Source organism: Camelina sativa, chromosome 14, assembly GCF_030686135.1.
Source record: "Camelina sativa cultivar CO46 ecotype springtype chromosome 14, ASM3068613v1".
NCBI lineage: Eukaryota > Viridiplantae > Streptophyta > Magnoliopsida > Brassicales > Brassicaceae > Camelina > Camelina sativa.
The window spans coordinates 13,728,187-13,747,457 of record NC_141893.1 but is presented as its reverse complement, the minus strand read 5'-3'; the positions used below and the strand labels follow the sequence as shown (position 1 = coordinate 13,747,457).

Below are 19,271 nucleotides of genomic sequence, written 5' to 3'. Positions count from 1 at the left end.
AGAGATTATATAAACACAAAAAAAATTAGTATATAAAAATTAAAAAAAGGAGTCAAAAAGGGTAGTAGAACTAGAAGTCTAGAACCTGAGACGTGAGTGTCAATTCACTAAAAACAAACCAAATTTACCATTATGTAATATATATATATATATAAGCCTAAATTAAAAAAATTATAAATTTTATGGGTGTAAGTTGACAGCCCTCTTCCTTCACTGGCTCCGCCACTGATTATACGTTAATCGGATTAACTTAATCCTACAAAAGCAAAAATAATTCACAATGTAAAATTGTCTTTAATCATCATCAAAAATTATAAAATTATGATAAATAATATAAATCGAAATCCTCACAACTTTTTCAGTTATCCCTAAAATCTAATTTGACCTAGTCACGTTGATTTGCTCTTGTAAACGGATCGGTTCTCCATAACATTTAATTTTCCATGCACTATATAACTACCGAGTCCCTATCTGATGAGATAACATAGAATCAATATATAACTAATCAAAATATGTTGATCGGCATCTCAGTTTGTCTTGTTTTCTTTACCATCATCATAATCTTCTTTGCAACCTCAATATCTGTTTTATCAGCTCTCCATCCAGATGAATGTATGTAGTCGCCATATTAAGATTAATTGTTTTATAAATCATGCATCGTTCGTCTAAATCCAAATTCTATTTGTTTTATATTTGGTTGTATATATGTAGTAAATACGCTAGAGAAAATAGCTACTACACTTGGAGTAAAGGAATTTAACCTAAGGAATGGAGACCCATGCAGTTTAAGAACCTTCACTATGGCGCAAGGAGACGCCAGTGTTTCGAATCCGAAGATGAACAACACCATTGGTTGTGATTGCAGCTTATACAACAACGATACATGTCATATAACAAGCATGTGAGTGTTATTTTTAATTGTTCTGTCTTCTCTTCATTAGTATACTTTAATTCTCTTTTGTTATTAGTTTTTTTTTGTCGTAAATTCTACTTTCTGCATGCATTTGAGCGAGAACAGAGAGCTCAAGACCCTTAGCCTTCCAGGGAAATTTCCACATGAATTGGCCGACCTTCGATATCTGCAAAGGATGTGAGTTCAACCAAAAAACAGTACAACTAAACTATTTCCGCGCGTAGTGGACTTCTTCTTTACGTAACTTGCTTCGTTGGCTATATCAAACTTACATAAGTTGAAAAAAAAAAGTAACGAGAAAACCTAAATATAGTTTAAATTATATTATTCTTTATTCATTACGTAACAAATGCACCATGCATGTTCGTAACATAGAGTATTGATTTTCCGTAATATATATGTCAGATTTTTTTTTCCGTGCACATCTAATTTATTGGCTAAAAAGTATAACTCATATTGACAAAATTAGACGTTTTGCATAAGAGAATAAAAAAACATCTTTCAGGAATAAAAAAAATAGTTTATGTAATAGGCTTCCGTAATTAATATGATAACAATAATTCAAATGATTGGCATAAGTAAAAGTGACCAATGATGGCCATTTTCTTTGTTACATATCTCTATGACTTGTTAGTCAATCACCTAAATCATTCTCAACTGAAACTGAATTGCAGTAAATCAAACCTGAAATACTCTGTTTTTCTTACTGTTTGAGATTCTCCTCGTTTCTGAATGCTTCAAGTATAAAAAGTTGAAACCTACAAAAGATATGGAGAAATCAACAAATCCTGCTTTTCCTCTTCTTTGCAGCGAATTGTGCCGAAACTATCTCTCTGGCTCAATCCCGATGGAGTGGGCTTCAATGCCACACCTCACTACCATGTTAGCTCTCTCTCTGTCTGTCTCTCTCTGATGCTTCATCCTCATGATTTGCGAGTAACGTTGATTTTTCTCGCAGCTCGGTCTGCGCAAATAATTTGTCTGGGAACTTACCACGTGGATTACAACACTTCAAGAATCTAACATTCTTGTACGTCACACAAATTTTTTTTCCCGGCCCGTAGTTATGTGCCATTTACTCGCATTATTATTTTCCAGAGGGATTGAAGCAAATCAGTTCTCTGGTCCGATTCCTGATGAGCTTGGTAACTTGATCAACCTTGAAAATTTGTAAGACCTTTTACATCGTAACCAATTTTGAAAAACCACAAAGTCTTTTGGTATTGAGCTTTTCTAAAAAACTGGCTTTTGCAGGCAACTTGAAGCCTACCTAGCTCTCTCGCTAAACTGATTAACCTCAAGGATTTGTAAGTTGTGTGTTGTCTACTTTGGAAATGGAAAATTTCAAAAGCATTTTTTTCTTCGTACGTAACTGGAATTAAAGATTAGTAAATTCTTGAAGTTCTTGAGGACATGGATACATTTTGCTGGTAGCTTCCAAGCAGAAGTTGCTTTTTTAGAATTTAGAGTAAACTGAAATATGTTTGATTTTATTTTATTTTATTTTTTTTTTTTTAAAAAAGAAAAAAAAGAAATATGTTTGATTTTAAAAGCCTTTGAGTTGAATCTAGTTCTCGTTTTTAGATATTCTTTGTTTCTTCCTAGTACGGATTGTTTGGTTGTGAATTGATTTGACACTTGCAAAATGATTTGCCTTACTATGTGAATAGCTCTAAACTAGTTGTATATTTTCATTATGCAGCAGGATAAGTGACAATAACTTTACTGGCATCATCCCAGGATATATTGGCAACTGGTCTCAGCTTCGAGAGTTGTAAGCTTGTCCTTTACTAAATTATTGTAATTTCTCTTACATATAGATTGTGTTTCTGCACCGACTAACTTGTTCTTTTGGTTATGATCAACAGACATTTATCTGCAAGTGGACTGAAAGGACCTATTCCTGAATTTGGCCGCCTAACAAAACTTAAGAAACTGTAAGTAACTACCTTTTATAGATAATATCAATAAGGACATGAAGTTGAAACAAGACTAATGTTTTAAGCGATATACTCATATGCAGGATTATTAGTGGTACGAGTGGGATAAACTCTTTTCCAAATATAACCAGCAACGCCATCAAAACCTTGTATTTATTTTTCTAGTGATCTTTAATTTTCTTGTCTTGATGAGGCTTGGTTCTATCTGAAAATTTCTAACAAATATCTTTGAGTCTGTTCCAGAATTTTGAGGAATGTGAGTTTGTATGGTTTGATTCCTTCTTACATTTGGAGTAAGCCAGAGCTAAGGACTCTGTAAGTTCTTTCTTGTCACAAGTGAGAAGACTTTGTAAGCTTGAAACTTGTCAGTTAATATACTCCACAATTACGTGTGGAGGACGTTACGTATCCTCATTACATTGTTCATTTATATGCTTATGTTTACTGGACTATATCATGGGTAAGCACATAAATAAACATCATATAAGTAAATATGCATGTATGAGAGTGTCTAATTAGGAATATACACCAAAACATTTTTTAAAAGATTGTGTACATGTTTGTATAGAGAATAGGATGTATATTATTGAATGAAAGGTGTTTACATATTTATACTAAGACACAACTTAAACCTAGTACTAATTAATTACATTTAGAGTCCTATATGTATTGACTTTTATAGTTTGCTGCAGTGATTTATCGTTTAACAAGTTGACCGGTGAAATTCATGGAGTATGAAACACACCAATATATACGTAAGTGCTACATTATGAGATTGAGAATGTCAAAGAGCTGGAACCTTTTAATGTGAATACCACAATATCATGATGTATATGCATCATTTTTTTTTTCACATGTTCTTTCAGCTATTTGACTGGAAATATGCTTTCTGGAACCCTTGAGTCTAGTGTTTTTCTCAATGACAAATCCAATATGTATGTTTAGGCTTTCCCTTGTCTATACATCACTTGAGATATTTCTGGTCAACTAATTTGTCTGCTTATTTCTCACAGTGATCTCTCCTACAACAATTTCTCATGGTCGTCTAGCTGCAAGGATAAGAGGTACGAACATAATATCTTGGTATATATGATACACAAGCTGCTCATGTTAAAGTTTCTATTTTCATTTTCTGTACCTGAAACAGTAACATTAACACATACCGGAGCTCATATTTGAGGACAAATATGTAAGTACACTCTTCTGCTTTATCTTGGAACAATTAAGCAACAAGAACATATAAAACTTATTTTGGTAGTCTTTTTATCCAGAACCGGGCTTCTCCCATGCGCTGGTCCAATAAGCTGCACAAGTTGTGAGTGCATAATGCTTAGTGCTTAGCTTGTTAAGTCTCTCTTTTATTTGATGGTGATAATCTTGGGTTGTAGATCAGCGATTTTTACATATAAATTGTGGTGGAGACAACATAGTGATTACAAACTCTTCTCACAAAATCACTTATCAAGCTGATAACTACAAACTCAGTGCTGCAATGAATCAGCACTTCAAAAACAACTGGGGAATCAGTAACACAGGTGTATTTAAGGATGATAGTGAGGATCAGTACATCCTTTCAACTAGTCTACCTGGAGATTATCCTGATATTTATAAGACTGCACGTCGATCTGCTCTCTCTCTTGTTTATTACGCGTTCTGCTTGGAAAATGGAGCCTACGATGTGAAGCTCCATTTTATGGAGATTCATTTTTCTGATGAAGAACTATACAAGCGTCTCGGCAGACGCATATTTGATGTCTATGTTCAGGTAAAGCGTCTCTCGGCAGACGCATGTTTACTGAAGATTGAATATTCATTTGTTTTTGTCTTTTTTTCCTATCCTGTTAGGGAGAATTGTTCTTGAGGGACTTTAACATCAAAGAGGAGGCTAATGGAGCTCTGAAACCTATTATGAAAGAAAAGAAAGCTGTGAATGTGACCAATCATATGTTAGAGATTCGTTTGTATTGGGCGGGGAAAGGGACAACTCTCATTCCTGAAAGAGGAAATTATGGTCCTCTTATCTCTGCTATCTCCTTGTGTCACAGTAAGCGTATCCTTCTCCTCTACTTGTTGTAACTTCAAATTATTTGACTATCTAAAGTCTCTGCTTTAGCAACTTACCTGCATCTTATTGCTTTTGTGGCTTTCTTCACATTGACTTATTTCACTCTCAAGTGTCCATCTAACGCTAATATTCATCTTACAAAATTTCTCAGGTCAGGAGCCACGATGTGGAGGTCCAAAAACAAAAAGAAACTACTTCGTTAAAGATATTTTCTTGTCGCTTGGAGTATATATTTACACTTTTATTGTCTCATTTGCAACGGAGAAAACAGAACATCATACTAACTATCCCCTAATTATTGGGGTCACGGTTGCCTCGGTTACAATTATTCTCTTGGCTTTGGGAATAAATGCATGGAAAAAATGCAGAGGAGAAAGAACATAACAGAACGAGGTATCAGAGTTCACAGTGTATGAATTGGTTCCAAGATTGTTTTAGCCATTAGTATAACGACTGTCTGTTGTGAACGTGATCACATATATAGAACTGAGAGCACAGGGTCTGCAAACACTATGCTTTACTTGGAGGCAACTACAAGCTGCAACAAACAATTTTGATGAAGCCAACAAACTTGGAGAAGGAGGTTTCGGATCCATATTTAAAGTAAGATGCCAAGTTTTTCCAAAATGTAGATAGGTACCTGAGAAAATACTGTTGTTTTGGGTTTCTGATTTTAAAATTATCATGCAGGGAGAGCTGTCAGATGGAACTATCATAGCTGTCAAGCAGCTTTCTTCCAAGTCATGCCAAGGAAACCGCGAGTTTGTGAATGAGATAGGAATGATCTCAGGTCTGAATCATCCAAACCTTGTCAAGCTTTATGGTTGCTGTGTCGAGAAGAATCACTTGCTGCTTGCGTATGAGTACATGGAAAATAACTCCCTTGCTCTTCAGCTGCTTGGTAAATAAAAGTGATTCACACAGCTTTTCCAGACGTTTTAAGTCCAATTTATGTGCACATATATGTAATTTCACTTTGGTTAACATCCATTGCCATGAAAGGGTTCCTTGAAACTGGACTGGACAGCAAGACAAAAATTTTGTGTCGGAATCGCAAGAGGGCTTGCCTTCCTCCACGAAGGATCAGCCATAAGGATGGTTCACCGTGACATTAAAACAACTAATGTGCTTCTAGACGCTGACCTTAAGGCAAAGATATCTGATTTTGGATTGGCTAGGCTCCATGAAGCAGAACACAGTCACATTAGCACAAAAGTTGCAGGAACCATGTGAGGATATAACATGAAAGTAAACCGCAATCATGGCTGAAGAAATATCTCGTTCTTGGTTTCTCTAATACTGCAATGGTTATATGGCTCCAGAATATGCATTATGGGGTCAACTAACAGAGAAAGCTGACGTGTACAGCTTCGGGGTTGTGGCAATGGAGATTGTTAGTGGAAAGAGTAATACGAAACAGCAGGGAATTGTTGATAACGTCTCTCTTATCAAATGGGTAACCGTGGAGCTTTATACTACTCTCTAGCCCATTCAATTGAATCAATTCACAATCTGTTTCCATAAGTTTACAGAAACTGGTTCTTACATCGAATCTCAGGCGATGACGCTGCAACAGACAGGGGACATAGTGGAGATCGTAGATCCAATGCTCGAAGGTGAGTTCAACAGCAATGAAGCAGTAAGGATGATCAAAGTTGCTCTTGTTTGCATAAACTCATCACCTTCCTTAAGGCCAACAATGGCAGAGGCTGTGGAAATGCTAGAGGGAGAAATCGAAATTACCCAGGTTATGTCAAGTCCTGGTTTATATGGACCCAAATGGAGCATCTCAAAGCTGAGGGATATTAATACACATGGTAGCTCGAGCACGTATGGTGTCACCGATCATCAAATGACAACAACAGTGAACTCCTCTGCTTCTGGTTGTGATCTCTACCCATTATACCCAGAATCCATGATCTTAAACTCGACAGTAGAGTTCTCTTCCTCATTGTAATATCAAAAGCTATGCACATTGAAACCTTACTATTATCATCGTTAACATAGATCCAAAAACACATCTATATGAATTTTTGTAAAACTTGAACTATACCTTTCTATATGAAACTCTCAAGTGCTCACTAGATCAAATTCTCTTTCGTCTCAGTTTGGTTGAACACTTTTCTGAACTCATTTAGATCAATTTCTCTCCATGATTGAGTTATTGACTTGGATGGCATCCAAAGACGAGTAACTTGACGATCATTTAACCAAATCTAAAAACTTATTGCTAATATAAATGATTCAGAAAAAGATGTCTCTATAAGTTTAGATACTCTTTATCTCAACTTGTTTTGAATGAAAACATATTCGAGTAGAGGAAAATGTAGCTCAGCAGTAATCGTTGCACCGGCAGACGCCGTTTTTGAAGTAGTGGTATCTCTTTGCATCTCGCTTAATCAGTTCTCTGCCAGTTATCATAGACATGAACTTCATTACATTGTGGCAATCCTTACAAATGCACATATTAGTTAGCACAGTGATTGAAGATCGAGGTTTTGAGTTAAGAAGTCTTCTAACAACCGCGAGTTCCTCGTTGTAACCATAAATCCGTTCTTTATTCTCCATCACCAGGATTAAAGTACGATAAAACCTCGTATCAGGAACATAACCCATTTCTTTCATTTGTGACCTCAAACTCATTAGTGTCTCGTAGATGACATTTGTTTCTTCATGTGAAATATCTTCCGGTCTCCATGTATAAGAATACTGTTCATACGACCGACAGCTCGGTGACTCCTTCACAAAGTCTGATGCTTTGGTAGCTACGAGACCTGCCCTCGACACTTTGTCCAATCTCGTGGCATCTAACTTCTCAACCAGCTCAGCACATCTATCTCCAAGCTCAACATCTCCATGAACCCGAGAAAGATTCATGAGTGTTTCCCACACATCAACACTTGGTTCCATGGGCATTCTCATAACAAAGTCCAGTGCCTCATCCAAGTAACCAGATGTTGCCAACATCTTGGTAACACTCTGGTAGTGTTCCATGGAAGGTACGATTCCATAGTCTCTGCACATAGCTTCAAATTGTAATAATCCTTCTTCAACATCTCCTGTCAAACAACACGCAGCAAATACTTCTTTTAATATTTCCCCATCTGGTTTGTTCCCTTCTTGTTTAAAACGAGTAAACAAATCAATAGCTGCATCACCGTATCCGTTGCTAACAAAACACCTCATCATAACACACCAAGTGATCTCCAAATCTTTTTTAGGCATTTCTTCGAACATTTCACATGCATCATCAACAGAACCACAAACAGAGTACATCTCCATGATCACATTGCGAGCCTAACATCAAAGGGAGAAACCAGAGCAACGATACACTCATGAACAACCTTTGCTTCTTCCAAAGCTTTTGTTTCATCGCATAGTTTCGCTAACCTTAAAAGTCTAACCAAATCTAAAGCGTAACCAAAGGGAGAAACCAGAGCAATGATACACTCATGAAGAAACTATTCTCGGTTTCGCTCCTACGATTTGATTCTGCATACATGTGCGTTGACGTGCTAATTCTCGCTGAAGCAGAGTGGTGATATTGGTGTTGCCATTGTTCGTGAGGCTGTGATGATGATCATCATAAGAGAGGGCTCTACGCGAACTGAACCAGAGTCTGCTTCTACTCTGCTGCGTTGCCAATGCTAAATACGATTTCACAAGCTTGACCTTTCCGTACCATAACCGCACCATACCGACACCGACGGAGAACTCAAAATCCGACGTTGGCAGGCAACAAAATTAACGAACCCTAAATTGTAAACCTAAAGAATTAAGAAAGGTTTCAATTTTTAAAATTCTGTAAACCGGGTCGGTCAAGGCCAGAGAGACCGGTTGCATCTAAACGCTGCGTATTAAGTGAAATTCACTCTAACCACCAATTTCTCTCTCTCTCTCTCTCTCTCTCTCTCTCTCCTAATGATCATATTTGCGTGTTGGAACTTGAGAGAACCTAAAGAGGAGACACGATCGAAAGAATGTTTCTCTGCCTTATTGTGGAATGCATAATCATCCCTTATGTACTAGAGAGAAAATCTCCTACACATTAATTACAATCAATTACAGTTATTAGCGTATCGTAATCATATCTTTCCATATCGTGTGACTTGATTCTTGAAGACGTAACGTGATGCCCAAGGTTTCACTGATACCCTCCCTCAAGTTGGAGCATGCAAATCTTGTATGCCCAGCTTGACACAGAACTGAGCGTAGTCTTGAGTGCCCAATGGTTTTGTAAGTATGTCTGCAAGCTGCGACCCAGTACCAACATGAAGAAGGCGGATGTTCTTGGTTAAGACTTCATTCCGAACAAAATGGCAATCCACTTCGACGTGTTTAGTCCGTTCATGGAAGACGGGGTTTGTGGCGATGTGAATAGCTGCTTCGCTATCACAACGAACAAGCATGGAGCCGTCATGCTTAACTCCAAGAGACAATAGAATTTGCTTCAGCCATATCAACTCTTGAGTAATGTGTGCCATTGCCCTATATTCGGCCTCTGCCGAGGATCGACTGACTGTCTTTTGTTTCTTCGTTTTCCATGATATCGGAGAGCCACCCAGTTGAATGAAATAACCAGTGACGGAACGTCTTGTTAACGGACAGCCGGAGTAGTCACTATCACACCAACCTGTGAACTGAAAAGAACCAGCTGCACGCAGCAAAATACCTTGGCCAGGATTGTTTTTCAGATACTTAACGACTCGGAGAGCAGCCTCCCAATGATCTTCCCTTGGCTTCTGCATGAACTGAGCAAGGAAATGAACACAATATGCCAAGTCTGGTCGCGTGACAGCTAAGTAGATTAAACGGCCGATCAACCGTCGATACTTTGCTGGATGTGGTAGATAAGGTGAGGCCGACAATGCTAGCTTGTTATTCGACTCAAGAGGAAATGCCACCGGTTTAGCACCAAGTAAGCCTGAATCCGAGATGATATCAAGGGCATATTTTCGTTGACAAAGGTACATCCCAGAGGGACTGCGTGCCACTTCAATGCCCAGAAAATACTTCAAGGGTCCCAAATCCTTCATGTGGAAACATGTAGATAAGTAGTCTTTGAAGGCTTGCATCACTGTCATGGTGCTGCCGGTGATGATAAGATCGTCAACGTAGACTAAAACATGAAGTTGTTCACCGTCTTTATCCATTGTAAACAGCGAGTAATCTGACAAGCTCTGTTCGAAACCAAATTTTTTCAAAGCCGTTGATAGTTTCTCAAACCAGCACCGAGGACTCTGCTTTAAACCGTATATGGACTTGCGAAGACGACATACCTTCTTTGGGTCAGAAGCTTTGAAGCCAGGAGGGAGTTTCATATAAATCTCTTCTTCGAGGTCCCCATGAAGAAAAGCGTTGTACACATCCATCTGATGGACCTCCCAGTTTCGTTTCACTGCAGTGTCCAAAAATAGTCGAACAGTACCCATCTTTGCCACTGGCGCAAACGTCTCGCCATAATCCTCACCCTCTGTTTGTTTATTGCCAAGAGCAACAAGTCGCGCTTTGTGTCTCTCTAAGGTCCCATCAGATCGATATTTGAGTTTATACACCCATTTACAGCCAATTGCTTTTTTTCCTGGTGGTAAATCACCCACATCCCATGAATGATTCCGTTCTTGAGCATCAATTTCGCTAGACATAGCATTGTTCCAGTGTTCATCTTCCATGGCCTCTTTAAACGATTTAGGTTCCACACCTGAAGTTATCTTTGCCAAATATGCCTGATGTTGAGGAGAAAACCGCTCACAATTGACGTAATTAGCAATTGGATACTCAGACGTGGATGAACTTTGAGAAGTCGTCGCCTTCGAAGTGGTACTTACCACAAAATCCTTTAATTTGACAGATTGGGTTTTCTGGCGTTGCCCACGACCCAACGTAGGAGCAACGACCGGATCTGACACAACCGGTGTGGGAACCGGAACCACCGGCGGACGAGATGCTCTAGGAGGTGGTTCGACTACCGGTGCAGTGGAGTCATCGTGAAGACCCGTAGTTGCGGGTTGCGGTGTTACACGTTCATTGGGGGCAATTGCAGGTTCAGTAAGAAATGGGCTTGGTGAAGAAACATGTGGAACTGGGCTTGGTGTAGGCCCATTATCAATGTCTGAATTGAGTGAACTATGAGACAGGCCCAATAAGTCTTCTTCTTCTTCGTGAAATAAACTCGACAAAGGAAACACCTCTTCGTCGTCGTCTGCAACCGTCGTGGGTGAGCGATATGGAAATTCAGTTTCACAGAAGATGACATCTCGGGAAACAAAAAATTCTTGTTTTGCGAGATCATATAGACGCCAACCTTTCTTCCCATAAGGATACCCCATGAACACACTCCGGCGACTACGAGCCGCAAATTTGTCTCCTTTGTGGGATTGGTCATGAGCATAACACAGGCTGCCGAAGACACGCAAATGCTCATAAGAAGGCTTGGAGTTATAGATCCGTTCATATGGTGTGACTCCCTGTAAAACTGAACTTGGTGTGCGATTGATTAAATAACCAGCCGTTAAAACGCATTCTCCCCAAAATTCGATTGGCAAATTTGCTTGAAATCGTAAAGCTCTAGCGATATTCAGAATGTGACGGTGCTTCCTCTCAACCCTCCCGTTTTGTTGAGGTGTCCCGACACAAGACGTTTTGTGTAGGATGCCTTGTTGCTTAAAGAACTCTCCCAAGCAAAGAAACTCAGATCCATTATCACTCATGATCATTCGAACAGGCTTGTCAAATTGTCGTGCAGTCATTGCAATGAACTGTTTGAGATGCGTAGGAGCCTCTGATTTTTCATTCAACAAGTGAATCCACACACCACGTGAATAATCATCGACAATGGTTAAAAAATAACGGGCTCCGGAATAAGTTGGAGTCTTATAAGGACCCCATAAATCACAATGAACCAAATCGAAAATCCTTGTTGTTTTATTCTCACTAATTGGAAAACTTCTTCTTGTTTGTTTAGCGCGGAGACATACATCACACGCTTTATTCGAAATTGCAGAAGGAATGACATTAGAAACTACAGGAAGTAGACCAACTACTTTAGCTGCAGGATGACCCATCCTATTGTGCCAAAGCTCAAAAGACTTCTCATCTCTAATCACTACCGATGCAGCAAACTCCATACTCCTAAAGTGGAAGGTCCCTCCCATACGTCTACCAACTCCCGTCACCGTCCTCGTAGTACGGTCCTGAACAACAAGGAAATGATCAGCCAACTGTACTACACACCGATTCTCATCCATTAACTGAGCAAGAGAGATCAAATCAGATTGAAACCCTTCAACATAGTAAACAGATCGCAAGATCAGATTCGGCCCAAGCCGTATAGACCCTTCTTTGATAGATACTCGTTCTCTACCATCAGCTAATATAATCCCCACAGGCAACATGTCTTTAACATCCGTTAACAGATCTAATCTCCCAGTTAAATGATGAGAAGCACCTGTATCCATGATCCAAAAAGGAATAGAAGACATACCGCTTAACTTCTCCGGTTCGTTGAGAACACCAGCATTGAGAAGACTCTTAATTGCTCGCCACTGAGAGTCGCTCACCTTCACAGCATCACGATCATTGTCCGTCACAACATAGTGGGCACTCGCGGAGTTAGCGGAGTTTGAAGGTGCCGCAACGTGAACCGCATTAGCAAACGAGACTCCACGTCCACGTCCAGCGCCTCCATTGGATACACCACGGCCTCGACCACGTCCTGTTGAAGTGCGAGATCTCGGCCTCTCTCCCCACCACTCTGGATAACCGATAACACCGTAACAACTATCACTAGAATGCCCAACACGGTTACAATGTTTGCACACCACCGGCTTGTCTTTTTCTTCTCTTCGGTAAGGTGGTGTTGTTTGAATCGCAAATGCAGTCACACCACTAGATTCTTCCATGTTTGTAGTGCCGTTTTTCACCAAGTCTTCTTCCTGACGAACAATGTTGTATACTTCCTCCATTGGTTGAATGGGAACTCGCGAGACTAAGCTTGATCTCACGGTCCGATACAACGTGTCATCAAGTCCAAACAAGAATTGGTGGACTTTATCCTCTTCTCGATCTCTCTCTTGAAGAGTTCCAAGATCACACTCGCATTTCCCACATTTGCACAGCCTTAATGGACGATAGCTAGCCATACTATCCCAAATGCGAGTCAGCTTCCCAAAGTAAGTCTCAATCGGGAGACCTCTCTGTTTGCAGCATGCAAGATCAGCCTTGATTTGCTGAATTCGAGGTCCGTTAGTGACAGAGAACCTCTTGTTCAAATGATCCCATAGATCCTTGGCCACATCTCGGTGAGAGATATTAGAACGGAGTGTCGGATCAATAGACATCTTGATCCACGACACTAGAAGTGCCTGAATGGTCCACCAATCCTCCAAATCTGGTGAACCTTCCGCTGGTCGTGCAATGGTCCCGTTAAGGAAACCAAACTTTTTTCGAGAGCATAGAGCTGTCTTTATCCCACAAGCCCACTCATCGTAGTTTGCACCTGTGAGCAATGGATGTGAGATTACAGCCCCTGGATTATCGGCCGCCGTCAAGTCGTAAGGAGAGATGGTTCGTCGCACCTCCGTCGTGGTCGTTGTTGTCGCAGCTGTCGTGGTCGGGTTTGGGTTCATCGGAGGAATAATACCTTCGTTGTTCGTCATCGGTCGGGTTCGTTTGGTTTCTTAGCAAAGGAAAGAAATCAAATTTCGTGCTCTGATACCATAAAGAGGAGACACGATCGAAAGAATGTTTCTCTGCCTTATTGTGGAATGCATAATCATCCCTTATGTACTAGAGAGAAAATCTCCTACACATTAATTACAATCAATTACAGTTATTAGCGTATCGTAATCATATCTTTCCATATCGTGTGACTTGATTCTTGAAGACGTAACGTGATGCCCAAGGTTTCACTGATAGAACCATTCACTAAAACAGAGAGACATTGGAACCTTTCTCACGGACGGAACACTCTCTTCAACTCCAAAATCAGGTTCCGTCTTCTTCTGTTTCCTTGTGTGTTTTCTAATTACATGCTTCCTATATCTCTGATTTCGACATTTCTGGGTTTAACGGCTACTAAACTAAATCAAAGTTTCAACATTAGATTCCAAAAAGTCTTCTGTTAGTTTATCATCCTGTCGATGTTGATTAGTGGGTTAGCATCGTTTTCTTAGTCTATGTTTGTTAATAGCTCATCCCAAGTTAAAGGCTTGTTCGTCGTCCTGTGACGATAAATTAGCATAGGTGTGTAGAAAGAGAATATTCGTGAGCTTGTAAAATAAGAATTATGGCATCTTCGGATCTATTGAAGTAAAAGTATCTAAGGCCAATGAATAGCTTTACGATAGCTTTACAATTTATTAGCCAAAGACACATTTTTTTGGTCTACTTGTAAGGATAATTCAGCTGCTTTAAGTCTTAGCGGTCTACTATGACTACCCTAAGACTGATTGTAGCATATTTACAACTGCTTCAATTTGGTTAAAGATCAGTTAGTGATGTAATGGGTTATTATGCTCTCTATAATCTAGGAAAAACTCAACATCATTATAAGTAGAGATCTTTATGATGACTTGTATGATTATAAAACTGTGTTACTATAGGTTCCTATAAACTAGCGAATCTCTTTTCAGTTCACTCGTTGAAAGACTTCATTTTGTTATGAACATTTCAGTTGGCAAAACAATTTCAATGGCTCTGGTGGTGTCAGGTGGCAAAGCAGCCACGATGCCACTTCAGGCCAATGCTCTTCTTCCTCTAAGTATCAAGACCAAAGCAAGAGTCCTAAGCGCATCTGCATTTCCGCTTTTCTCATCAGCTCCTCACATCGCTGCCAGGGGGTCCCTTTCAGTCCGTCTCAAGATTTCGAGGCATGTGGTATCTTCTGTTTTGTCAGAGGACAAAGCTACTGGGGTTAGTGGCTCGGGGACAGATGCTTTCAAGCTGACATACTTGGAGGTGGGGTTTCTTCATATTGGTCGTTTTAGGGGATCTTTACTACTTGAGGTCTTGAGCATTGTGTTTCTGTTAGTAAATGTTGCATCTTATTTGATTATTACATGTCTTCAATTTTGTGAGAGTCAGGGCAATAGCTGGTTATGGGAAACAAGTGGCTTGAAAATCCTGGTTGATCCGATTCTCGTCGGTAATTTGGATTTTGGAATCCCATGGCTCTATGATGCTGCCAAAAGATATTTGAAGGGCTTCAAGGTAACACTTAATTAAAAACATGAATCTAATTTGCAATGCAGTTTTATAATGATCATCTCTCTCATTTTGATTGCAAGTTTTAAAGGATAATATTTGGTGCAGCTTGATGATCTCCCTGAAGTTGATTGCCTTCTCATAACCCAAAGCCTTGATGATCATTGTCATCTGAATACCCTAAGGCCACTTTCTGAGAAATCTGCAGACATAAAGGTTATTGCTACTCCAAATGCAAAGCCTTTGCTGGATCCTCTTTTTAAAAATGTAAGTGACTTGTTTCATATTTTCTAGTCTTAACCGGAATTCAAGACTAAATCAACAATTTAGAAAATGAAAAGGTTGCTGAAGTAGTACTGTAGGTCACTTATCTGGAACCTGGAGATAGCTGTGAGCTAAACGCAAGAAAGGGTTCTAAGGTTCGAGTTAAAGCCACAGCAGGACCTATCCTTGGTCCACCATGGCAACGGCCTGAAAACGGGTAAAAGAAAGAAAAAAAAACTCCCATTAAACTTTCAATTGCTCCATTAATATGGTCTGCGGCAACAGTTAATAACCTGGTGATGCATGTTTCATGTTTGAGTTCTACTTCTATTTTGGTCTCAGGTATCTCCTTGTATCCCCTGAAGATCAGATATCTCTCTACTACGAACCTCATTGTGTATGCAACATGGAACTTCTGCAGAATGAAAGAGCCGACATTGTAATCACACCGGTCATCAAACAACTTCTCCCACGATTTACTCTTGTGTCTGGCCAAGAAGACGCTGTCCAGCTCGCCAAACTCTTGGAAGCCAAGTAAATAATCATCTTATCTTTTTTCCCCGTTATAGATCATGTAGTCTTAAGAAAATGAATCAACACTCTTGCTTTTTGTAGTTATCAATCGGGTTTTTATTGAACATTTAGGTTTGTTGTGCCGATGCAAAATGGCGAGCTTGAAGCAAAGGGACTTTTAGCAACCATAATAAAGAAAGAAGGAACGTTGGAATCATTTAAGGTGCAGCGTTCGTGACCCCCAAAATATAATGAAAGCCAAATCAAATATGGTTCCATCTGGCTCAGTGGTGATAATGTCTTCGATATTGGATTTTTGAATGCAGGAACTATTGTTGAAAGAGCTCCCAAAAGCTCAAGTGTTGGAGCCTATAGCAGGCGTGCCTCTAGAAATCTTGGCTCCATCTTTAGAGGTTTAAAATGTAACAGTACAAACTAAATGAGGATACACAGATGTGACTATACACATGTGAAATGAAGCTTTTTAGTGAGGGAACAAATATATAGTTTGAGATAGCTCTTAAAGAAGAAGAGGGATTTTGGGTGTTCGAGTGAGATGGAGATTATTTCATTTAAGGAGGTAATTTTAGAAGTATAATGATTAACGAGGAAGGAATACAAATATATATATTTATATACATATATGTAAATCTATAGAGGAATTATAGTTTTAAACTTTTAATCATTGTTCAAAAAATCTCGGATCAACTTTGATTTTCTTGCTAGATCCTAAGTAAGTCCCCCGACTAGCATCTAGCAGTTTTCTGAACAAAGGTCTTAGTCACACGTCATGTGAAGATTTTATGTTCTTATTATTTTTTGGAGTCTCACTCACCCGTTTTTTAAAGGCCTATTTGCAAAAATATATTTTTCTATATCTTTTGCAAAAATACTCTATGTTGTTATCCATTTTCAATAATATTTTTTTCTATATATTTTAAATTTTAAATTCTAACTCCAAATACTAAATCTTAACTCTTCAAAAATTTACTTTAATAATATAAAATAAAGAACTTAAACCCAAAAATAAAAATTAAAAGTTAATTTAACATATTTGTAATTGTGTAAAAAATGATAAAAATAAAAATTGGTCCAAAAAAAGGATATTTTTGAAAATATGTATCTCATCGTTCACAATAAGATCAACAAATATTTGATGCCAGTTAATTTATTGCAAAACTTTTTGTAAGGTGTACCAAATTCCAACATATCTCACTCTTAAGTTGATATTAGGTGAACTCATGATGAGAGGAATGTCATATATATATATATATAAACTAACTTGAACTTTTATAAATTACTCCGACGTCATGATTTTAAAGACATGCCACATAAAAGAGAATTTTGTTTTTGATATTATATTATTTCCAACCAAAATAAAAAGAATCTAGGTCATTTAAAACATACATAAATAATATTAGTTTAATAATTCAAGTTCCATATCATAATAATACCACATTTTAAGTTGTTTTTTAAACATACCACTAATAAATTTTAAACAGTAGACATGCTGAATACATTGAACTCATTGATGTTCTTGAAAATCATTCTACATAACTCAACTAGTATGAGAACTTGATCTTGATATTCTCAGTGTCTTCCGTTAAAACCTTAAATAATCAAATTCACTCAAAGAACTAATATTTTTAAAAATATACTGACTTTATAAAGGTACAATCTCAATGAAAATAAAAAAAATATATATTAACTTATATTATAGTTTTTGTCAAAATTATAATTTGATCATGAATGGAATTTACTTTTAGAATCTAAGAAATTTGTATCCCTGAACAAAATAGAAATAAAATAAAATAGTCAAACTTGAATAATTCAAACTAAAAACCGAACCAATCAACCGAATGCCATTTGTACCCAAACAAAATACTACTCTCTCTGTTCCAAATTATAAGTTTTTTAAAGCTTTTTTAGCTTTTTTTATTTTGTCCTATTTTATAATATTTGTTTTTCAGGTTCTTATGCATCATTTATGTTTATTTAGTATGTTATGACCATTTGTATTTTCCATTCTTTTTTTCTGTTGATTCTCCTTCTAGCTCTCTTTTTTATGTTTTATGTGCCTCAAATAGTCATGACTAAAACTCATCGTCATTGTCATTGTCATCGTCATCGTCATCGTCATCGATTTCAGGATTTTAGTCTCTAATCATAAGTGAGACTAGCCTCTAACATGTCTTCTCCTTGAATTAAACTCATACTTTCTTCAATGATCTACAAACACTTTATGTAATTACCTTCATAGTATGCATCTCTTACTCCTTTGATGAAAGAAGAAGGCTCCACGTTCGTCGGAGAAGACAAGATCTTTGCTTCTTGCGAATTTTCTTGTTCCCTCGTATTTCATATGGTTTATTTCAAGTGTGTTGCGTGAGTTTTTATTTGTCTTCTAATAAAAAGCAGAGTTATTATTTTTTTTTTGTGCAAAGCAGCAGCAGATTTATTTTATGATCAGAATTCCAAACCAAACCAAAATTTTTGAATACGAACCGAAATTTTTTTTAAAAGGTTTTGGTTATGAAATACATAATTATCAATTATCCCATCTCTAATCAAACTATATACTGGAACTATGTTAAACGGAATCAAATTAATCAAAATGCACTCAAAGAATTAATATTTTTAAAAATATACAGATGTACTATAAAAAATTATAATTAAAATAAATTATTTTTTTAGGAAAAAAATAAATTAATTATTTATAGTATAATTATTTGACCAAAAAAAAATAAAAAAAAACAATTAACTTAGATTATAACTTTTTTGTCACAATAATAATTGGACCCTGAATAGAATTTATGTCTAGATTCTAAGAAATCTAAAACCTTGAACAAAATAGAAATAAAATAAAATTATATTATAAACTACACCCATTCCAAAAATCGAATAATTCAACAAAAAACTGAACCAATTAACCGAATGTCATTTGTATCCAAAAAAAAAAATACTACTTCTTTAAAGTTATTAACAAGAAAGGTTATTTAGCAAGCATACATGAAACTTTCAAAAAGTATGAGGATAAATAAAGTTCTCGAAGACATTTGGTTCAAAGTTCTTTTATTATTTCGTCAAAACATGAATATAAAGTAAATGACAAAGAAAACAAAAATTATTATGTAATATAAATAATCATAAACATGTTAGATTACACAACGAATATATAAAGCTTTGAAAACAAAAAGAACCAAAACCAAGATTTTTCTTGGAGCTCTCTTTCTTATGTTTATGTGCATTTTAGCAGTCATGACCATTTTAACTTGCCCACTACTCTGAGGCTCGAAGCTCATCTCATCTTGCACGAGCTCTGTTCTTCTTTTTTTTTCTAAAGTGATTTCATCAAAAATTTAATTACGTTAAC

General features: G+C 37.5%; 3 protein-coding genes and 2 pseudogenes across 4 annotated transcripts; 4 read left to right on the top strand and 1 right to left on the bottom strand.

Annotated features, from left to right (window-relative positions):
* The first annotated feature begins 512 nt into the window (after nt 1-512).
* Nucleotides 513-2,220, top strand: LOC147928181 (putative LRR receptor-like serine/threonine-protein kinase At1g29720). The gene is made up of 7 exons (XM_087484782.1): nt 513-612; nt 712-901; nt 1,019-1,090; nt 1,724-1,795; nt 1,872-1,943; nt 2,012-2,083; nt 2,168-2,220. Exons 1-7 carry the CDS (start codon nt 513-515, stop codon nt 2,202-2,204), a joined length of 615 nt encoding a protein of 204 aa, XP_087340908.1. The 3' UTR covers nt 2,205-2,220.
* Nucleotides 2,221-4,334: 2,114 nt separating this feature from the next.
* Nucleotides 4,335-6,538, top strand: LOC147928180 (putative LRR receptor-like serine/threonine-protein kinase At1g29720). The gene is made up of 7 exons (XM_087486042.1): nt 4,335-4,618; nt 4,699-4,897; nt 5,070-5,143; nt 5,417-5,521; nt 5,609-5,819; nt 6,241-6,324; nt 6,477-6,538. The coding sequence occupies exons 1-7, from the start codon at nt 4,346-4,348 to the stop codon at nt 6,536-6,538; spliced, it is 1,008 nt and encodes a 335-aa protein (XP_087342168.1). The 5' UTR covers nt 4,335-4,345.
* A 1-nt stretch (nt 6,539) lies between these two features.
* Nucleotides 6,540-6,922, top strand: LOC147928179 (putative LRR receptor-like serine/threonine-protein kinase At1g29720 pseudogene; annotated as a pseudogene).
* A 327-nt stretch (nt 6,923-7,249) lies between these two features.
* On the bottom strand, nt 7,250-8,614 carry LOC104743616 (pentatricopeptide repeat-containing protein At1g29710, mitochondrial-like; annotated as a pseudogene).
* A 5,212-nt stretch (nt 8,615-13,826) lies between these two features.
* On the top strand, nt 13,827-16,398 carry LOC104741555 (uncharacterized). 2 transcript variants are annotated; one of them, XR_015580405.1, is made up of 8 exons: nt 13,827-13,907; nt 14,592-14,875; nt 15,002-15,127; nt 15,230-15,388; nt 15,476-15,602; nt 15,728-15,919; nt 16,031-16,121; nt 16,225-16,398. XR_015580405.1 is itself a non-coding variant. In XM_010462437.3 (8 exons), exons 2-8 carry the CDS (start codon nt 14,609-14,611, stop codon nt 16,315-16,317), a joined length of 1,047 nt encoding a protein of 348 aa, XP_010460739.2. In that variant the 5' UTR covers nt 13,827-13,907; nt 14,592-14,608; the 3' UTR covers nt 16,318-16,398. The 2 variants fall into 2 exon arrangements, 1 of the variants encoding a protein (XP_010460739.2); XM_010462437.3 differs by having other exon boundaries at nt 15,484-15,602.
* Nucleotides 16,399-19,271: the final 2,873 nt, after the last annotated feature.